The 17,563-nt window shown below is 44.3% G+C and overlaps 1 protein-coding gene and 1 long non-coding RNA gene across 2 annotated transcripts; one reads left to right on the forward strand and one right to left on the reverse strand.

Annotated features, from left to right (window-relative positions):
- Window positions 1-3,990: 3,990 nt before the first annotated feature.
- On the reverse strand, window positions 3,991-7,595 carry TUBA1B (tubulin alpha 1b). Its single transcript, XM_014850009.3, has 4 exons — window positions 7,374-7,595; window positions 5,764-5,986; window positions 5,474-5,622; window positions 3,991-5,158 (listed from the first exon to the last, which is right to left on the reverse strand). The coding sequence occupies exons 1-4, from the start codon at window positions 7,374-7,376 to the stop codon at window positions 4,178-4,180; spliced, it is 1,356 nt and encodes a 451-aa protein (XP_014705495.2). The 5' UTR covers window positions 7,377-7,595; the 3' UTR covers window positions 3,991-4,177.
- Window positions 7,596-7,635: 40 nt separating this feature from the next.
- Window positions 7,636-14,851, forward strand: LOC106836809 (uncharacterized). Its single transcript, XR_006518213.2, has 3 exons — window positions 7,636-7,877; window positions 14,270-14,450; window positions 14,663-14,851. It is a non-coding gene; the product is annotated as an uncharacterized lncRNA (long non-coding RNA).
- The last annotated feature ends 2,712 nt before the right edge of the window (window positions 14,852-17,563 follow it).

Consider the following 17,563-nt stretch of genomic DNA (forward strand, 5'->3'; position numbering starts at 1 on the left):
TTGGACTCTTACTTATTTCTATTTTTTTTCGAATAAATGGCTTGTTCTTCCTTGGCAGTGGCTCTGGAGTGCTGCTGAGCAGAGCTGTTAAATCCTGGGGTGCCCTGCCCCTCATCTTCCAAGCTTGGACACACATGTCTAAGCTCACAAGTCCTCCAAGACGTGATTGCCCTATTTGTCACCCCCTCTGAGAAAAGCAGGATGGAAATCTGTAGTGCAAAAGGGAAAATAGGCCCAGAAGCTTAAGAGAGCCTTACTATTGACAGAACAAGAGGTCAAACATCTCTCTGTTTCCTAGGCCTCTCCACCATGAGACTCAACTTCTTGGGAGGTATTTAAGGAGACCTGGGCTCAGAAAGAGGGTGAATATATTTTACAGAACTCTAGGGTTTAATGTTTATGTTGAATAGAATGATAAAGAATCTGGCCTAAGAGGTAAATAAATAATCATTATTTATTTTTGCTTCCCTTGGAGCATTTCATGGGCCATAAACATTACCAGGCTCTGTGCTTGCTGCTGGGGCACAGATATAGATAATAAGACCCGAGTGACCCCCTAAAGGAATGCTTGATGGCATTTCTTGGCTGCCTCAGCATTTCATTATATCCATCCTCCTTCCCATGTCCCACACTTGGTATCTCATGTCACCAAAGGCTTTGACTACTAGTAACTACTAGTTGTCATCTTGACATATAAGATGATTGGGAATAGAGGAGACAGAAAATATTGAATTTGAGCAACAAGTTGGGTCAATAACCAAGTAATTAGGGTTTAAAGGGGATTGGATAGTTCAGGAAGAATATAGATAGGAGGTGTCTGTTCTAAAGGATAGCTTAAAAGGCAAACAAAAATTCTGAAATTCAAGTTTAAACTTTAGAAAATGGAAAACCTCTTCTCTCTAAACTACGTTTCCTCTCTCTTTAAAAATGAAATATTTCAAGCATACAGAAAAAAAAGGGTAATATAATTAGTATTGTTCTATTTGATAGAAACGTTAAACCTTTAGGGTTTTGTACATAACTTCCATTGATTCTCACCTCCTGTCATTGTATATTTTCCTCCCACATTGACTAGGACTGACATGTAACAAATAGGATACTGTAGGAATGACAGAGTGTGACTTTTGAGGTTAGGTCATAAGACAGTTCAGGTTCCTACTTGCCCTGTCTTGGATCACTCACTGTGGGGGAAGCCTGCCCCCATGTCACAAGGACACTCAAGCAGCCCTATGGAGAGGTCCATGTGGTGAAGACTAAGGCCACCTGCCAACAACCAGCACTAACTTGCTAAGTATGTGCGTGAACCACCTTGGAGGTGAATCCTCTAGCCCCCATCAAGCATTCGGATAACTGCAGCCTCAGTCAACGTCTTGACTGTAACCTTATGAGAAACTCCAGGACAGAACCATCCAGATAAACTGCTCCTGAATTCCTGACCCTCAGAAACTGCATGAGGTAAGACAGTTGGTCCTCCATATCTGCAGGTTCTGTATCCTTGGATTCAACCAACCATGGGTGGAAAGGTGTACAATGGTTGCATTGGTACTGAACATATACAGACTTTTTTCATTGTCATTATTCCCTAACCAATATGGTATAACAACTATTTACATAGCATTTACATTGTACTAGGTATTATAAGTAATCTAGAGATGATATAAAGTACACAAGAGGATGTGTGTAGGTTACATGCAAATACTATGCCATTTTATATAAGAGACTTGAGCATCTGCATATTTTGGTATCTGCCAAGGGTCCTAGAACCAATCCCTTGCAGATACCAAGGGACGACTGTACACATATATTGCTTGCTTTAAGCCACAAAGTTTTGGGGCAATTTGTTATGCAGCAATAGGTAACTTAATAAAATTGCAAACACCTATGTACCTACCACCCAAGCTTAACATCTTGGCTTGTTTACTAGAGGTCTTTTCTTTTCTTTGTTGGTGAGGAAGATTGTCACTGAGCTAACATCTGTGTCAATCTTCCTCTATTTTATGTGGGATGCTGCCACAGCGTGGCTTGAGGAGTGTTGCTAGGTCTGCGCCTGGGATCCAAACCTGTGAATCCCAGGCCATCGAAGTGGAGCACACAAACTTAACCACTAGGCCATGGGACTGGCCCCACAGATCTTGTATTTTCTTAAAAATGCAGGGGCTGGCCCCATGGCCTAGTGGTTAAGTTTAGCACATTCTTCTTCGGCAGCCCAGGTTTGTGGGTTCGGATCCTGGGCGTGGACCTACACCACTGTCAGCCACCCTGTGGCTATGACCCACATGTAAAGTAGAGGAAGGTTGGCACAGATGTTAGCTCAGGGCTAATCTTCCTCAGCAACAAAGACCCAAACAACGCCCTCCCCCCACCAAAGCCAAACCCAATTAAAACATCAGCTACAGTTGAAACCCTGGCTTCTTCTCTATCCTATCCTCTCACTGCCTTGTTTCTCAGAACTCTGTACAAAGCACCATGGCACAGTCTATACTGAACATGTCCTTCCCTGACTCTAGGCCACCTGGGACAGCTTCCTGAAAAGCAAGCTCTCCCTGCACTGCTTTGCTGCTGCTTCCCAGGCTCTTGTTTTGCAGAAAAGAACAGAGGGACATTTTAAGTCTTCAGATCTCTCAAGACGGTCTTCCTCTGTGAGTTCAGCACTAATTCAAAACCTTCTATCCCCATTTGGTCACTAATTCAGTTTCAGGTTTCCCCTCAGGACTTTAAAGCCCTGATATCTGCCTCCCCCAGGATCTGTGGTGGCTATATTTGCATTGCTGTGCTGGGCCTGCAATGCCACCCAACAGCTTTCTCCCTGAATTATCTATACCAAGTCAGATTGTTTCTTTCAGGAGCTGAAAACAACTATTTTGTAAGTTTACCGGCTTTATGGGCTAGGAAAAAAACTGGGAAAATGTTGGTATTCTCTACTCTTAAACCAAGACAGCAACACCTTCAGCAGACCATAATAGTCCCTACGCTTTCTGAATCTGAAATGCACATTTTCTCCTAGGTTTAATCCTCTTATTTGTATCCTGTTTGCCTATCTTTATAGTCCTTTAGATGTGGTCAAACTATACACTTGAAAGAATGTAAACTATGCCAAGTGCTAAATTGTAAATTCATCCTTTTACAAATGTTGCCACTTCATGCCCCTGTAAAGCAGTGCTCTTCTACAAATGCACGTGGCTTATTCTTCCTATTTGGTTTTCTCCTATAGCAGGATTTTTGTTGATCACCAGGAATTCTGATCCTGCTTTTCCTCCTCCCATTATAGGGTTGGAAACACAACTTTTACCTCATCATGCTCAAATTTTTTTTTTGAGGAAGATTAGCCCAGAGCTAACTGCTGCCAATCCTCTTTTTGGTGAGGAAGACTGGCCCTGAGCTAACATCCGTGCCTATCTTCCTCTATATGTGGGATGCCTAACACAGCATAGCATGCCAAGCGGTGCCATGTCCGCACCTGGGATCCAAACTGGTGAACCCTGGGCCACCAAAGCAGAACGTGCACACTTAACTGCTGCGCCACTGGGCCAGCCCCTCAAATATTCCTTTAATAAACCAGCTGTTTGTTCAAGAGTCACTTTGAGATTTTTCTTGTTACATCGGTAAGTTGGCAGCACCTTTTAAATAGCAGTCACATTATTTGCAGGATATTCCAAATTTCTTACTTATACTTAACTCATTAATAATTGCCCAGTAATCTCAAGAGCTAGATTAGCTCTGGGTCAGCAGAATGACTTTTTGGCACATCATTTTTCCAAGCCCTCTATGACCTGGATTCTAACACTGGTTGAGGTGATATTAACAGTGTCCAAATCCAGTGTGTGCTTTTCCAGACCAGTGTGTTCCCTTTGCCCATAGAGGTAGCTAGACAGGAACTGCCATTCTTGTTATCACCCACCACCCTGTTACAGACTCTATCCTCCAGGTATAAAGAGTATTAGTATATCCTGCATTGGAGAAATCAATTTACAAAAAGCACAGAAGTCAAACTTTCTTTCTTAAAGCCTTTACTTTAAGACATAATGGAAAAATCTTACAGGGACACATTTAAAAGCAGAACATGATCACAGTTAAAAGAAAGCGAAGACAATCTAAACAGAAAGCTCTAACGCCTGTCAGCTAATGTTTAAGCTGAAATTCTGCATATGACATGCTGAAGGGCTGAAAGGAATGGTAATTAGTATTCCTCTCCTTCTTCCTCACCCTCTCCTTCAACAGAATCCACACCGACCTCCTCATAATCCTTCTCAAGGGCAGCCATGTCCTCACGGGCCTCAGAAAACTCTCCCTCCTCCATGCCCTCACCCACGTACCAGTGTACAAAGGCACGCTTGGCATACATCAGGTCAAACTTGTGGTCCAGGCGAGCCCAGGCCTCAGCAATGGCTGTGGTGTTGCTCAGCATGCACACAGCTCGCTGTACTTTGGCCAGGTCTCCACCAGGGACCACAGTGGGAGGCTGGTAATTAATGCCAACTTTGAAGCCAGTGGGGCACCAATCCACAAACTGGATGCTGCGCTTGGTCTTGATGGTGGCAATGGCAGCATTGACATCTTTGGGAACCACGTCACCACGGTACAACAGGCAACAAGCCATGTATTTACCATGGCGAGGGTCACATTTCACCATCTGGTTGGCTGGCTCAAAGCAAGCATTGGTGATCTCTGCTACGGAAAGCTGCTCATGGTAGGCTTTCTCAGCAGAGATGACAGGGGCATATGTGGCCAGAGGGAAGTGGATGCGGGGATAGGGCACCAGGTTGGTCTGGAATTCTGTCAGGTCAACATTCAGGGCTCCATCAAATCTGAGGGAAGCAGTGATGGAGGACACAATCTGGCTAATAAGGCGGTTAAGGTTAGTGTAGGTTGGGCGCTCAATATCGAGGTTTCTACGACAGATGTCATAGATGGCCTCATTGTCTACCATGAAGGCACAATCAGAGTGCTCCAGGGTGGTGTGGGTGGTGAGGATGGAGTTGTAGGGCTCAACTACAGCTGTGGAAACCTGGGGGGCTGGGTAAATGGAGAACTCCAGCTTGGACTTCTTGCCATAATCGACAGAGAGACGTTCCATCAGCAGGGAGGTGAACCCAGAACCAGTTCCTCCCCCAAAGCTGTGGAAAACCAGGAAGCCCTGAAGACCTGTGCACTGGTCGGCCTGTTAGAAAAGAGGAAAGAGAGAACAAGTTATTGCTTTCTGTATACAATCATAGTAAATATATTTTCACTTTTCATACAATTCCAAGGATAGGATCTTATTTTGACAAGAAACAGTTTTCTTAATTAAAAATAACTTCATTAATATTTATAAAGTGACACCAAATAGTTCACGTTTTAAATGAACTTTTTAAAAACTATAAAGGAATAATTCATTTCGCTCATTATTACATTTCAGTTCTGTTTGGAAAAAAGAGGCTATTTCAGATGTCTTCCTTAGGTTCATTATTTACTTAATTCTTGAGAATAAACATACCAGTTTGCGAATTCGGTCCAAGACGAGGTCGATGATCTCCTTGCCAATGGTGTAGTGCCCACGGGCATAGTTATTGGCAGCATCTTCCTTGCCTGTGATGAGCTGCTCAGGGTGGAAGAGCTGGCGGTAGGTGCCAGTGCGAACTTCATCTGGAAGAGGAAGACAAAGCAGCCACCCATCACTAACCACCTGCACAAGCCTGCCCAACCCCAGGGCATCAAGGGAGCCCCAGGGCAGACCTCCTGTCCCAGACCCCTGGGATCTCACTCGGGTTAGTGTGGTCAACTCACCAATGACCGTGGGTTCCAGGTCTACAAACACTGCCCTGGGCACGTGCTTGCCAGCGCCGGTCTCACTGAAGAAGGTGTTGAAGGAGTCATCTCCTCCCCCAATGGTCTTGTCACTTGGCATCTGGCCATCGGGCTGGATGCCGTGTTCCAGGCAGTAGAGCTCCCAGCAGGCATTGCCGATCTGGACACCAGCCTGGCCAACGTGGATGGAGATGCACTCACGCTGTGGAAAAGGAGATTAAAAAGATTAACCTACTCCAGTAGAGACTGTGAAGCAGAACAACATACTTAGAGAATCTTAATCTTACATATTTCCTCTTTTGAAACGAATTAAAGTTTAATAGTTTTTTCCCAGGGGAGAACCACTACCTTTTCGATCTACATTACTTCTAACGAATTTCTTTTCCACCTCTAAATTGGGAAGGTCTCTTTCTAGACCAAGAGAGCTTAGTCACGGCTTCTCCCCTTGGAAGACCAAGATAGGGTGGAAGCCATCCAGTGCTCAGGCCCCAGAATCCCATTTTAGGCTAGGTGGCAAGATTTCCGGGCAGCTACCAGCACAGGAAGCACGTGTCCAGAGCAGAGCAGAGGAAATATCTAGCCGCAGGGACGAGGGGCGGGGCGCTGCGGCACTGGATGAATGAGCAATTCAGGGGCACGCGCCCGGGCCCCCTTCCCAGGCCGGCGGGGCCGCGCAGCTGCAGAGGCGCACAACGGCCACGTCTGCAGAGGCACTGCCATGGTCTACCATCCTCCACTCCCCGCAGGCGTTGGGCTGAGCCCAGCACCTCCACATCTGTCAAGGCGCAGCAGGGGATTATCAGCGGCCCAGATCTGGACCAAGATCCGATTTCCATTCCCTGAAAATCCCTCACCGCCACCACCTGCTCCCACACGCATTCCTAACGCAACAGAGAGGCCAAGGAGGGACAGATGGTCTCTACACGCTTTGCGGAGCTAATTGTTCTTATACACTGGCGCAGTGCAGCACACTGACAAGGAGCCCTTCCCCACATTCATCTTTTGCTTTCATTAAACAAAAAAAAGAAAACTGAGGGCAACAGGAGCCACGCCCTCCAGCCATAGCGCCGCAGCTCCCCAGCGCGCACGCGCAGACTGCAGTGGCGGTCTCCCGCCGCTCTCTGGCGGGAAGGTAACGGTCGCGCCTGCGCCTTTGTGCCCTGTCCCTTCCCGCCTCCGCTTGTCTAGTTGAGGAGGAAGTGAGGGCGGGGAGAGCCCGCGCGCGCCCGCCAAAGGCGGGGGAAGGGAAGGGGGATGGGAATGCGCGGGAAAAGACTGTAGGGTCTCAGGGGGCCGCGCCCAGGAGATGAGGGCTAAATGAGCGTTCTAATCACGGCGGAGAGGAGCCGGCGTCTAGCCATCCCTTCCCGTAGTCCGAGAAGAAAACGCGGGGGCCGCCCTCCTTCCGGGCCCCAGCCGTTCTCCACGAACGGGGGTCTCTCTCCTCCCGCCCTCGCCTCGCCTCCTACCCTCGGAGGGCCAGCGCTGGTCCCGGCCCTCTCGAGCCAGAGGCCCTCCGCGACCCCCCGCCCCCGCTCGCTCGTCTCAGTCTCTCCCAGGAAGGGCGGCGCCGCGCACGGCCCACTCACCATGGTGGCTACGGGTTAGCAGGCGCAGGCGACAGGAGTAGACACCGGGTCCCGGTTACCGTCCCCGACAAGCTAAGAGTCGAGGTAAGTAACGCACTGAGGCTGGGGCGGCGCCGGAGCCACTTAAGTAGTCGTCCGGGGAGGGGCGGGCGGGCCCAGGCGGCGCCGCGGCCGCGGGCCCCTCCCCCGGCTCTGGGCGCCCACTCGGCGCCGGGCTCGGCCGCCGCAGAGGCGGGCTCTCCGCCCGGGGCCCCCTCCCCGCGCCTGCGGGCCGCGAGCCCGGGTGCTGCAGTCTGCGGCGCATGGCGGCTGGGGCCTGGGCGGGGGGCGGGCGCAGTTCCGGAAACAGACCAGCAGGGGAATGGGAAAGGCGGCCTGCCTTTATCTGGACCAGCCTTGAGACGTAAGAAATGCATACAGTTTTAAAGATGAAGCGCCATGAAATGCAGAAACTTCTGGTCTGGATAGCTCAGCTGATTATTTTCATGTTGCCACAATTTGTCAGTGAGTTGTGCCTTTTTCTTTTCTCAGTTCCTTTAAAGGCAGTGCGTTCCTGTACTTACCTGACAATGTGGAGGAAGTGAGGTTCAGAAAACAGAATAGTTTTATTTGGTTTACTGTAATGACTTTAAAGGTAGCAAACGTTGGCACGCAATAATATTTCGATGAAAGAGTAGGACCTAAGCACTGAAATCGAAGCTTTTGTTAAAAGGGCAGAGTATTTGTAGAAAGCATAGTTTGGCCTTTCTTTTTAAAATCCAATCTGACAATCTCTGCCTTTTAATTGGGGTGATCAGGCCATTTACATTTAATGTGATTAATGATATGGTTTTGACTCTACTATCTTGCTATTGTTTTCTGTTGTTTATACCCCCCCCCCCCCCCCCCCCCCCCCGCAGGCTTCACCTCGGTTCCCCTCCCTGCATTGCGGTGTAAAACCTCTTCAGACAGAATGCTAGCGTAATCATAGGGCTCACCTCATTTGTTTCCTTTCTCTCAGGGATCAATGTCCTGTACTGCTTGACGCACAATGTATAAAACTGTTGTTCCTAGACAAATACCCTATGATTCCACTTATTTGAAGTACTTAGAGTAGTCAAAATCATAGAGACAGAAAGTAAAATGGTGGTTACGAGGAACTGGGGGAGGGCAGAATGGGAAGTTACTATTTAATAGGTACAGAGTTTCAGTTTTACAGGATGAAAAGAGTTATGGAGATGGATGGTGGTGATGGTTGCACAACATTATGAATGCATTTAATACCACCGAACTGTACACTTAAAAATGGCTAAGATGCTAAATTTTATGTTAGATGTATTTTTATCATATAAAAGAAAATGGAAAGAAAGCAAAAGGGCAGAGTAGGCCTCATTTTTAGATCTCAACCACAAACTTTGTGGACCAGCTCTAGAGGCTTTTAAAAGGGGAGATTTAAAGATCCATTTCAAATTTGGTAGCTGAATTGAAGAAGAGATGACAGAAACTTGGGTAGGGAGGAAATTGTTTGACACTGAAAGATATTAGGAAGTAGGGGTTCTTTGTGTAATTCAGAATTTTGTAAAATTCTTTATTTAATAATAACTGCTTTCTGTTATGTCATGATAGATCAGTGACTTACAGCTTAGTGCTAGGAGGCCCAGATTATAGTGAATAGACTCTTTTTTTTTTTCTTTTCAAGAGAATCTATTCCAAGACCATGAACTACATTGCTGACCCTTAGGAATGCATAAGGTGGTTAGTTAGGGTTAAAGTGTGGCTTTAAAATGGTCCTAGCAGAAACCTATCACTGTTGCTACACTATTCAAAATATCCTCCCAGTGATAGTATATCAGTAACAAAAAAGATAAACATAAGACAGTAAAAATTCATCATTCATATTCAGTTATTACCTTATTCAGATTTGGTAAAGCCTTCACCCTTGATGTCAGACAAATAACAAATTTAGACTGTTAATATGTATGTGTAGTTTGTTAATATGTATGTGTCGTCTTCACTCATATGAACCTAGAATGCAAACAAGGAGGTTCTCATTTATTTATAAAATACATATTTTTTCTAGTCCTATTAAAAGGTTTTCGACTCAGAAACCAAATTTGCACACATTTCCCAAACTGGCTTATAGGAGACAGGAATATATTTGAATATTGTCTCACTTATTCTTAAAAGGAGATGGAAAATAATTAGCTTGCCTTGACTGGAAGGCTGAATGTTAGGGAACCACCCAACTGAACTCCATTTTGCTGTGTGCTCTGGATGAAAGCCATTTGAAAGCAAGCAGGCACCTCCCTCCTCCTAGCTCTCTGCAGAACCATAGAGCTTTCACTGCAGAGATTTGCTCCTGTGGGTCTATATACCTCCCTAGATACCTTCCTAAAACCATTAGCTTTGCTAGCCTTGCTATCTGTGAATTCCCCTGCTGTGAATGAGGAAGTACTTGAGGGGTTTTTTTTTTTTAGATCCCTGATGATACCTTAGGTTTCAGAGAGTAATATAGCCAAAAGAGACCTTTAAATATAATCTAATCTGATTTCTTTATGTCAGGAAAATACTGAATAATGCTAGATTAATTTATTTTGCTACCTCCTTAGTACCTAAGAGGAAAGGCTTACTTTTTTCTTTTTTACCCATGCTAAACTTACACGGGTGGATTTGTTTACATCATATATGGATGTATACACTTTGTGTACATTTAACAACTAAATAGTAGTTATCTATTGCTGGAATATAAACATAGTGTTATCCACTGTCTTAACATTTTAACTGATTATTTAGGTCTTTTGTTGGATTGTTTCAAGGCCTGTAACTGTTTGCTTTGAGTCTTTGATGTCGTGGAAAACCCTGTGTTGCTATTCTAGCCACTCCCATCTTTGCTTCTTAACATCATGGCAATTTGCTACTGTTCTAAGCAGTCGGTAGCATTTTTGATAGTTCTGTATTGTGGTCTAGACACAAAAGTTCACAAAATCTTTTGTTCATTTAACCAGCTCAACAAGGAAAGATAAAAGTAACAAATAGCAACAATTTACCGAGCATCAACTATTTTCAAACATTTGGCCTTTTATTCTTTTTTTTTTTTTTAAAGATTTAATTTTCCTTTTTCTCCCCAAAGCACCCTGGTACATAGTTGTATATTTTTTAGTTGTGGGTCCTTCCACTTGTGGCATGTGGGACACCGCCTCAGCATGGCCTGACAAGCAGTGCCATGTCCACGCACAGGATCAGAACTGGCGAAACCCTGGGCTTCCAAAGCGAAGCGCTCGAACTTAACCACTCGGCCACAGGGCTGGCCCCTGGCCTTTTATTCTTATTTATTACAGTGGTATAAATTTATATTTGTCATTTTGTATGCTATTTTTCCACAGATAGATGGTATAGGGGAAAGAAAATGGGCTTTGATTTCAGATCCTACTAGATTCAATTCTCATTTTGTCAGTTAATAGTGGTATGACTTTAGAACCTTAATTATCTTTATCTAGCTTCATTTATGAATGGGAATCAATATTAGCTTGGAATCATCTTTTTCTCATACTGCCACATTCAATCCCATTTGTAAACTCTATCAGCTTTATCTTCAAAATATGCCCTTCACTGGCCTTAGTAGAGAATCTGAAAAATGATCATATTTAAAGTAGAGAAAAGGAGCCTGTAAAAGGAGTCTGAGGATTGATCAGAGAAGGAGAACTGAGAGTCTCACATTCCAAGGAAAGAGAGTTTCAAGAAGGAGAAGTGCTACAATGTCAGATGCTGCAGAGAGGCTAAGTAGAGGTAAGACTAGAAAGTGTCCATTCTATATAGATAACAATATGGCTTCTAATTTTATTTGTTTATTGGACAAATATTTATTGAGAGCCTACCATGGCAGGTACTCTTTTTAAGTGTTGATTAGATATAACAATGAGCAGAATATGTCCTTGCTCTCCTGGAGTTTGTGTTCTAGTGAAGGAAAAAGAAGATGAACATGAAGCAAAGAGATATGAAATATAATGCCAGGTACTAATAAGTACTATGAGGAAAAATAAAGTCTGGAAAAGAGATTAAAGTTACAGAGGGATGCTATTTTAGATAGATTGATCTGAGAAGGCCTCTCTGAGGAAGTAGTTATTTAATTAATTAATTTATTTATTTTCTTCTTCTTCTCCCCAAAGCCCCTTAGTACATAGTTGTATAATCTAGTTGTAGGTACTTCTGGTTGTGCTATGTGGGATGCCATCTCAGCATGGCTTGATGAGTGGTGCCATGTCTGCGCCTGGGATCCAAACTGGCAAAACCCTGGGCAGCCGAAGTGGAACACGTGAACTTAACCACTGGGCCACAGGGCCGGCCCCAGGAGGTAGTTATTTGAACAACGATGTGAATGAAGTGTTAGAGTGGGCAGTTCAAGCAGAGGGAACATCAAGTTCTGCAAAAGCTCTGAGGTTGAGGGTGTATGTCTTTTTAAAGCAATATCAGTAAGGTTGGTGAGACCGGAGGAGAGGAAGTGATGGGGAGAGTGTTATGAAATGAGATCAGAGAAGTAGCCAGTGTCTAAATCATGAAAGGGTCTTTCTTGTTAGCCATGGAAAGACTGTTTTATTCTAAAAATCATGGGAAGCCATTACATAGTTTTGAGCAAAGATGTGACATATTCTCTTTTAGATTTTAAAAGGATTGTTCTGGCTGCTGTGGGAATAAACCACAGGAGATTAAGAATGGGATAAGGAATATGAGTTGAAAGATAATTGCAGTAATGCAGATAAGAGGTGATAGTTACTTGGACCAGGGTGGACCAGTAGTGGAGGTGGTAAAAAAGTGGTGGGTTTCTGGATATATTTTGAAGGTAGCATTGGATGTAGGATGAGAAAGAAAGAGAGGAGTCAATCATGACCCCAAGGTTTTTGGGCTGAGCAACACTGGGGGACACTGAAGGAGGAACAGTTGTAGGGAAATGGAGAGAATCAGAAATTTTGTTTTGGACATGTTCAATTTGAGATGCAGTGTGTTAGACATCTAAGTAGAGATGATCATTAGAAATGTTGATGGAAATAATCCATAAACAATCTATAAATCAAAATTGGGGGTGAGTGTATTATGAGCCAACTCTGAGAACTATATAGATAGGGAGAGTCCTTTCGCAAAGGAATGGAGCACTCCAAAGAAGTAGGGGTGTACAGAGTGGTTATATACCATCAATATATCACATATGATTGGAATGTCCCTTGTTTTTTTTAAAGATTTTTTTTTTCCTTTTTCTCCCAAAGCACCCCGGTACATAGCTGTGTATCTTTTAGTTGTGGGTCCTTCTAGTTGTGGCATGTGGGATGCTGCCTCAGCATGGCTTGATGAGTGGTGCCCTGTCCATGCTCAGGATTTGAACCAGCAAAACCCTGGGCCACTGAAGCAGAGTGCGCCAACTTAACCACTCGGCCACGGGGCCGGCCTCCTGGAACGTCCCTTTTACAATAGTCACAAGATTGCTTTGCGGGCACAGCAATTTGGTGAACACAGTAGGTCCGTGGTCTGAAGGTGGGAGGTCACAAGTTGAGCGCTGCAGGTTAGCAATCAATCCTTAGTTAGGGAGAGATGCTTATCCTTAAGGAAATGCCAATGTGGGGAAGTTACATCCTTTCCTTTAAGGGCATTGTTCTTGTCTTTGGGACATAGTAAATACTTAAAGCAGATATACAATGCATGCTCAGTGGCCATGTCAGGCCCTTTTGGAAAACACAAGTTCAGGCCAGATTAGTTTTACACCAAATGGCTTCCTCGTATACTCCAATATCCTATTGCTTGTCATTTGTTTATCAGGCAGTAGGATAAAGTGCAGAATAGATAAATTGTGAAGATAAACTTAGGAGTCATCAGCACAGAAACTGGATGAGATCACCTAGGAAGAAAATATAGATTAAAAGAAGTCCAAGGGGGCCGGCCCAGTGGCATAGTGGTTAAGTTCACATGCTCCACTTCAGTGGCCTGGTGTTCGTGGGTTCATATTCTGGGTGCAGACCTATACACTGCTCATCAAGCCATGCTGTGGCAGCATCCCACATTCAAAAAGAGGAAGATTGGCAATAGATGTTAGCTCAGGGCCACTCTTCCTCACCAAAAAAGTAAATAGATAAAATAAAATAAAAGAAGTTGAAAGACTGAACCCTGGAGCACTTCAGCTTTTAAAAATTAAGAAGAGGATCCAGTAGTTGAAAGTGAGATGGACCAGCTATGGGTAGGAAGAAAATCATGAAGAGTGTGGTGTTCTGGAAACCAAATGAAGAAAATGTTTCAAGCAGGAGAGTCATAACTGAAATTCTTCTGGGAGGCTAGGTAAGATGAGGTCTGAGAATGGGCTAGTAGATTTGGCACTGGAGAGGTCACTGGTGACTTGGGCAAGAGTGGCTTCAGCAGAGCAGTAGGGATGAATGGAGGCCTGGCTGGAATGTGTTTAAGAGAGAATGCAAGGTGGGGGAAGTGGAGAAAATGGAATAGAAACCTCTTTTGAGGAATTTTGCTTTAAGAGAGTAGAGTGATAGCTGAAATGGCTGGATAGAGATGTTCGATAAAGGGAAGATTTTTTTTTTTTTTAAAGATAGGAGATATTTTAGAATGTTTGCTAGTGAGAATAAACAAAAGGGAGGGGGAAATTGATGATGTAGGGAAAAGGTGGGATAATTTAAGGAGCAAAGTTTTAGACCAGTGAAACGGGAAGGGATCCAGTGCACCACTGGAGGGATTCACCTTGGAGAGGAGCAAGACAGTTTATCCACTGACACACGGGGGAAGCCAGAGTATATGAATATGGATTCAAGTTGGCAGTTAGATTTGGCATTGATAACATGTGGAATTTCTCTTCTGATTGCTTCTTTTCTCTCCCCCACTCCAGTGAAATAAGAAAACAGATAATTTCTGTTTTTTTTTTTTTTCAGGAATATTATCTCTGAGCTAATGTCTGTGCCCATCCTCCTCTATTTTATATGTGGGACACCTGCCACAGCATGGCTTGATAAGTGGTCCGTAGGTCCATGCCCGGGATCCAAACCGGCAAACACAGGGCTACTGAAGCAGTGCACACGAACGTAACCACTAAGCCACCACACCCACAAACAGGTAATTTCTCCTTGTTCTCCCCCTGTTCCTTAATAACAACAGAACCCAGGTTTTGTTGGGAGCAAGGTGCTGAGTTTCTGTTTCAACTACACTGGGGACGTCTGTGTAACTAAGTTCTGGTGAGTTGTTAGCAGTTGTTTGGTGGGGCTTCTGAGAAACAGGATTCACTAAACTGGTATATGTCTTTGGTCCTTTCTCTTTTTCTTGCCTAGAAGGTGGACATGATGACTGGAGTTTTAGCAACCATCTTATGACAATAAAGCGATCCTAAACCATAGCTAAGGATGGAGGAAGATAGAGGCTAGGTCCCTGATGAGACTGTGGAGCTGCCACACAAGCCCTGGGTTGCCTATCTCTGAACTTCTCGTTATAGGAGAAAATAAAACAACTTGTTTAAGCCACACTGATCTTTTTCCCTTTTTTCCTTATTTGGGGGTATGTGTGTATCTGTTATTTGCAGCTGGTTGTAATTCATAACTGATATGGTGGTGGGACCTTGAGGAATTTTTCTTCTGATTTTTTTTTCTTTTTCTTTCCTCAGTGAAATGGGGAACAGGGAGGTCATCAGCTAAATGTGAGGATTGGGGAAGGAGAGTTGGAGGTTTGAGGAGAGAAAATGTATAAAATAATCATCTCTGAGAGTGGGAAAGTATATTAACTAGGGAAATATAGTAGAGTTTCCAGGTATTGTTGAAGGCATAGTAGGTTTTTCAAACATTTGTGGTTATAAATATAGAATGAGATCAGTCATCTGGTTGTGTTTTTCTCTAGTTAGGTTCAGCTGCTCAGTGAGTTATGAAATAGGTGGAGATTTGGTGTAGTGTAAGCCCTGATAGTTGGGTTTTCTCTTGTAGTGCGAGTGCCTGACTTAAATTTTGATTGCCAAGGCGTCCACTTTCTCAAATAAACACATTGCCAATCACACGACTAGATAGAGAGCCAGGCTGCCTCCCCTCACTGAGGTTCCTTTATTTTAGAGATCTTGGTTGATTTCAATAACTGACCATTTGGGCTACTTTTTCTTTTGTGAGGAAGATTAGCCCTGAGCTAACATCTGCTGCCAATCCTCCTCTTTTTGCTGAGGAAGATTAGCCCTGAGCTAACATCTGCTGCCAGTCCTCCTCTTTTTGCTGAGGAAGACTGGCCCTGAGCTAAGATCCATGCCCATCTTCCTCTACTTTATATGTGGGATGCCTATCACAGCATGGCTTGCCAAGTGGTGCCATGTCTGCACCCAGGATCTGAACTGGCAAACCCCGGGCCGCCAAAGCGGAACGTGCGCACTTAACCACTCCACCACCGGGCCGACCCCGGGGCTACAATTTTTTGGTTCTGTGCTTTAAATTCTCATTCTTACATTTTAAATTCACCAATGAAAAGTGAGCCCTTGAAGCCCTAGGCTCCCTCTCTCGACCCTAATAAAAGTAGAACCCCAGGCCCCTTTACTCACTCATTCTATCTACCCTCAACCTTGCTGTGTGGCCCCAGGTGTGCCTTGTACACTCCAGGGGCTTGTAAGTAATAAACTCTTTTTTTCTTCAAAGTTTCCTAATGGTTATTGCTGAAGGGCATCTTGCAATTATAATAAGAACCAAAAGGGTCGGTCCAGTCTAACATTGGCTTGGAAAGTGGGGATGTCTGTGGGAAGCTCACCTGAGCCCAGTTGAGTACCCCCAGGCATTGGCGTCCACAGGCTGAGACCACCACAAAGCAGTTGGATTTATCCAGGATTGATGTTTTGCTAAAACTACTAGGTCACCATTGTGAAATCAAAGACAAAGTAGACTAGAGTCACTGAGGAGATAATTGAATATCTGAATTAAATTGAATATTTAATGGATTTTTAAAAGACATGTAATAAAAACAAGAGACTTGAAAGCAAAACTTAAACACATTTTTTGAATAGATAAAAATTCCCATGGCCGGGGCTGGCCCCGTGGCCGAGTGGTTAAGTTCGCGCGCTCCGCTGCAGGCGGCCCAGTGTTTCGTCAGTTCGAATCCTGGGCGCGGACATGGCACTGCTCATCAAACCACGCTCAGGCAGCGTCCCACATGCCACAACTAGAAGGACCCACAACTAAGAACATGCCACTATGTGCCGGGGGGCTTTGGGGAGAAAAAGGAAAAAAAAAATAAAAAATCTTTAAGAAAAAAAAAAAATCCCATGGTTCAAAAAGGGAAGAGATAAAAAGATATACATTGAGATGTTTTGCTCCAACCCTGTGATGGCTAATTTTATGTGTCAGCTTGACTGGGCCAAGAGCTGCTCAGATGGCTGGTAAAACATTAATTCTGGGTGTGTCTGTGGAGGTGCTTCCTGAAGAGATTAGCATTTGAATTGGTAGACTGAGTAAAGCAGATGGCCCTTGCCAGTGTGAGTGGGCATCGTCCAAACTGTTGAGGTCCTGAAAAGGACAGAAAAAGGCAGAGAAGGGTTGAATTCCCTCTCTGCCTGACTACTTGATCTGGGACATCCATCTCCTGCTGTCCTCGACGCTCCAGGTTCTCAGGCTTCAGATCTAGAGAGGAATCTACGCCCTTAGCTCTTCAGCCTGTGAGTTACGCCACTGGTTTTCCTGGATCTCCAGCTTGCGGATGGCAGATAATGGGACTTCTCGGCCTGTATAATCATGTGAACCAATACCTTGTAATACCTCTCTCTCTTTCTCCCTCTCTCTCTGTGTTCTGTTTCTCTGGAGAACCCTGTGCTCATTCATCCCATTCTTCCCCACTGCCCGCTATAGATAAGCATTTTTATTAGTTTGTTGTGAAGTCTTTTGGTGTTTCTTCATGAAAATACAAATAAATATTGTTTGATTGATTTATTCTTTTTTCACCCCTTTCTTACACACACAAGTGTAGCAAACTATAGTGCATGCTGTTCTACACCTTACTTTTTTCACTTCTCAGTATATTCTGGATAGCTTTCCATATGAACACTTAGAGAGTACCCTCATTATTTTTATTTTTTTCATCTACAGAGTATTCCATTGTTATAGATGTTCCATGGCTTATTTAATTAATATTTTGAAAGCAAGGCCTTTATTTGCAAAAACTAGGTTTTGTTAAGGCTTTGTGAGTTCCAAGGAGCCAGTATAGCAGGATTCTATACT

Source organism: Equus asinus, chromosome 22 (genome assembly GCF_041296235.1).
Source record: "Equus asinus isolate D_3611 breed Donkey chromosome 22, EquAss-T2T_v2, whole genome shotgun sequence".
Taxonomy (NCBI): Eukaryota; Metazoa; Chordata; class Mammalia; order Perissodactyla; family Equidae; genus Equus; species Equus asinus.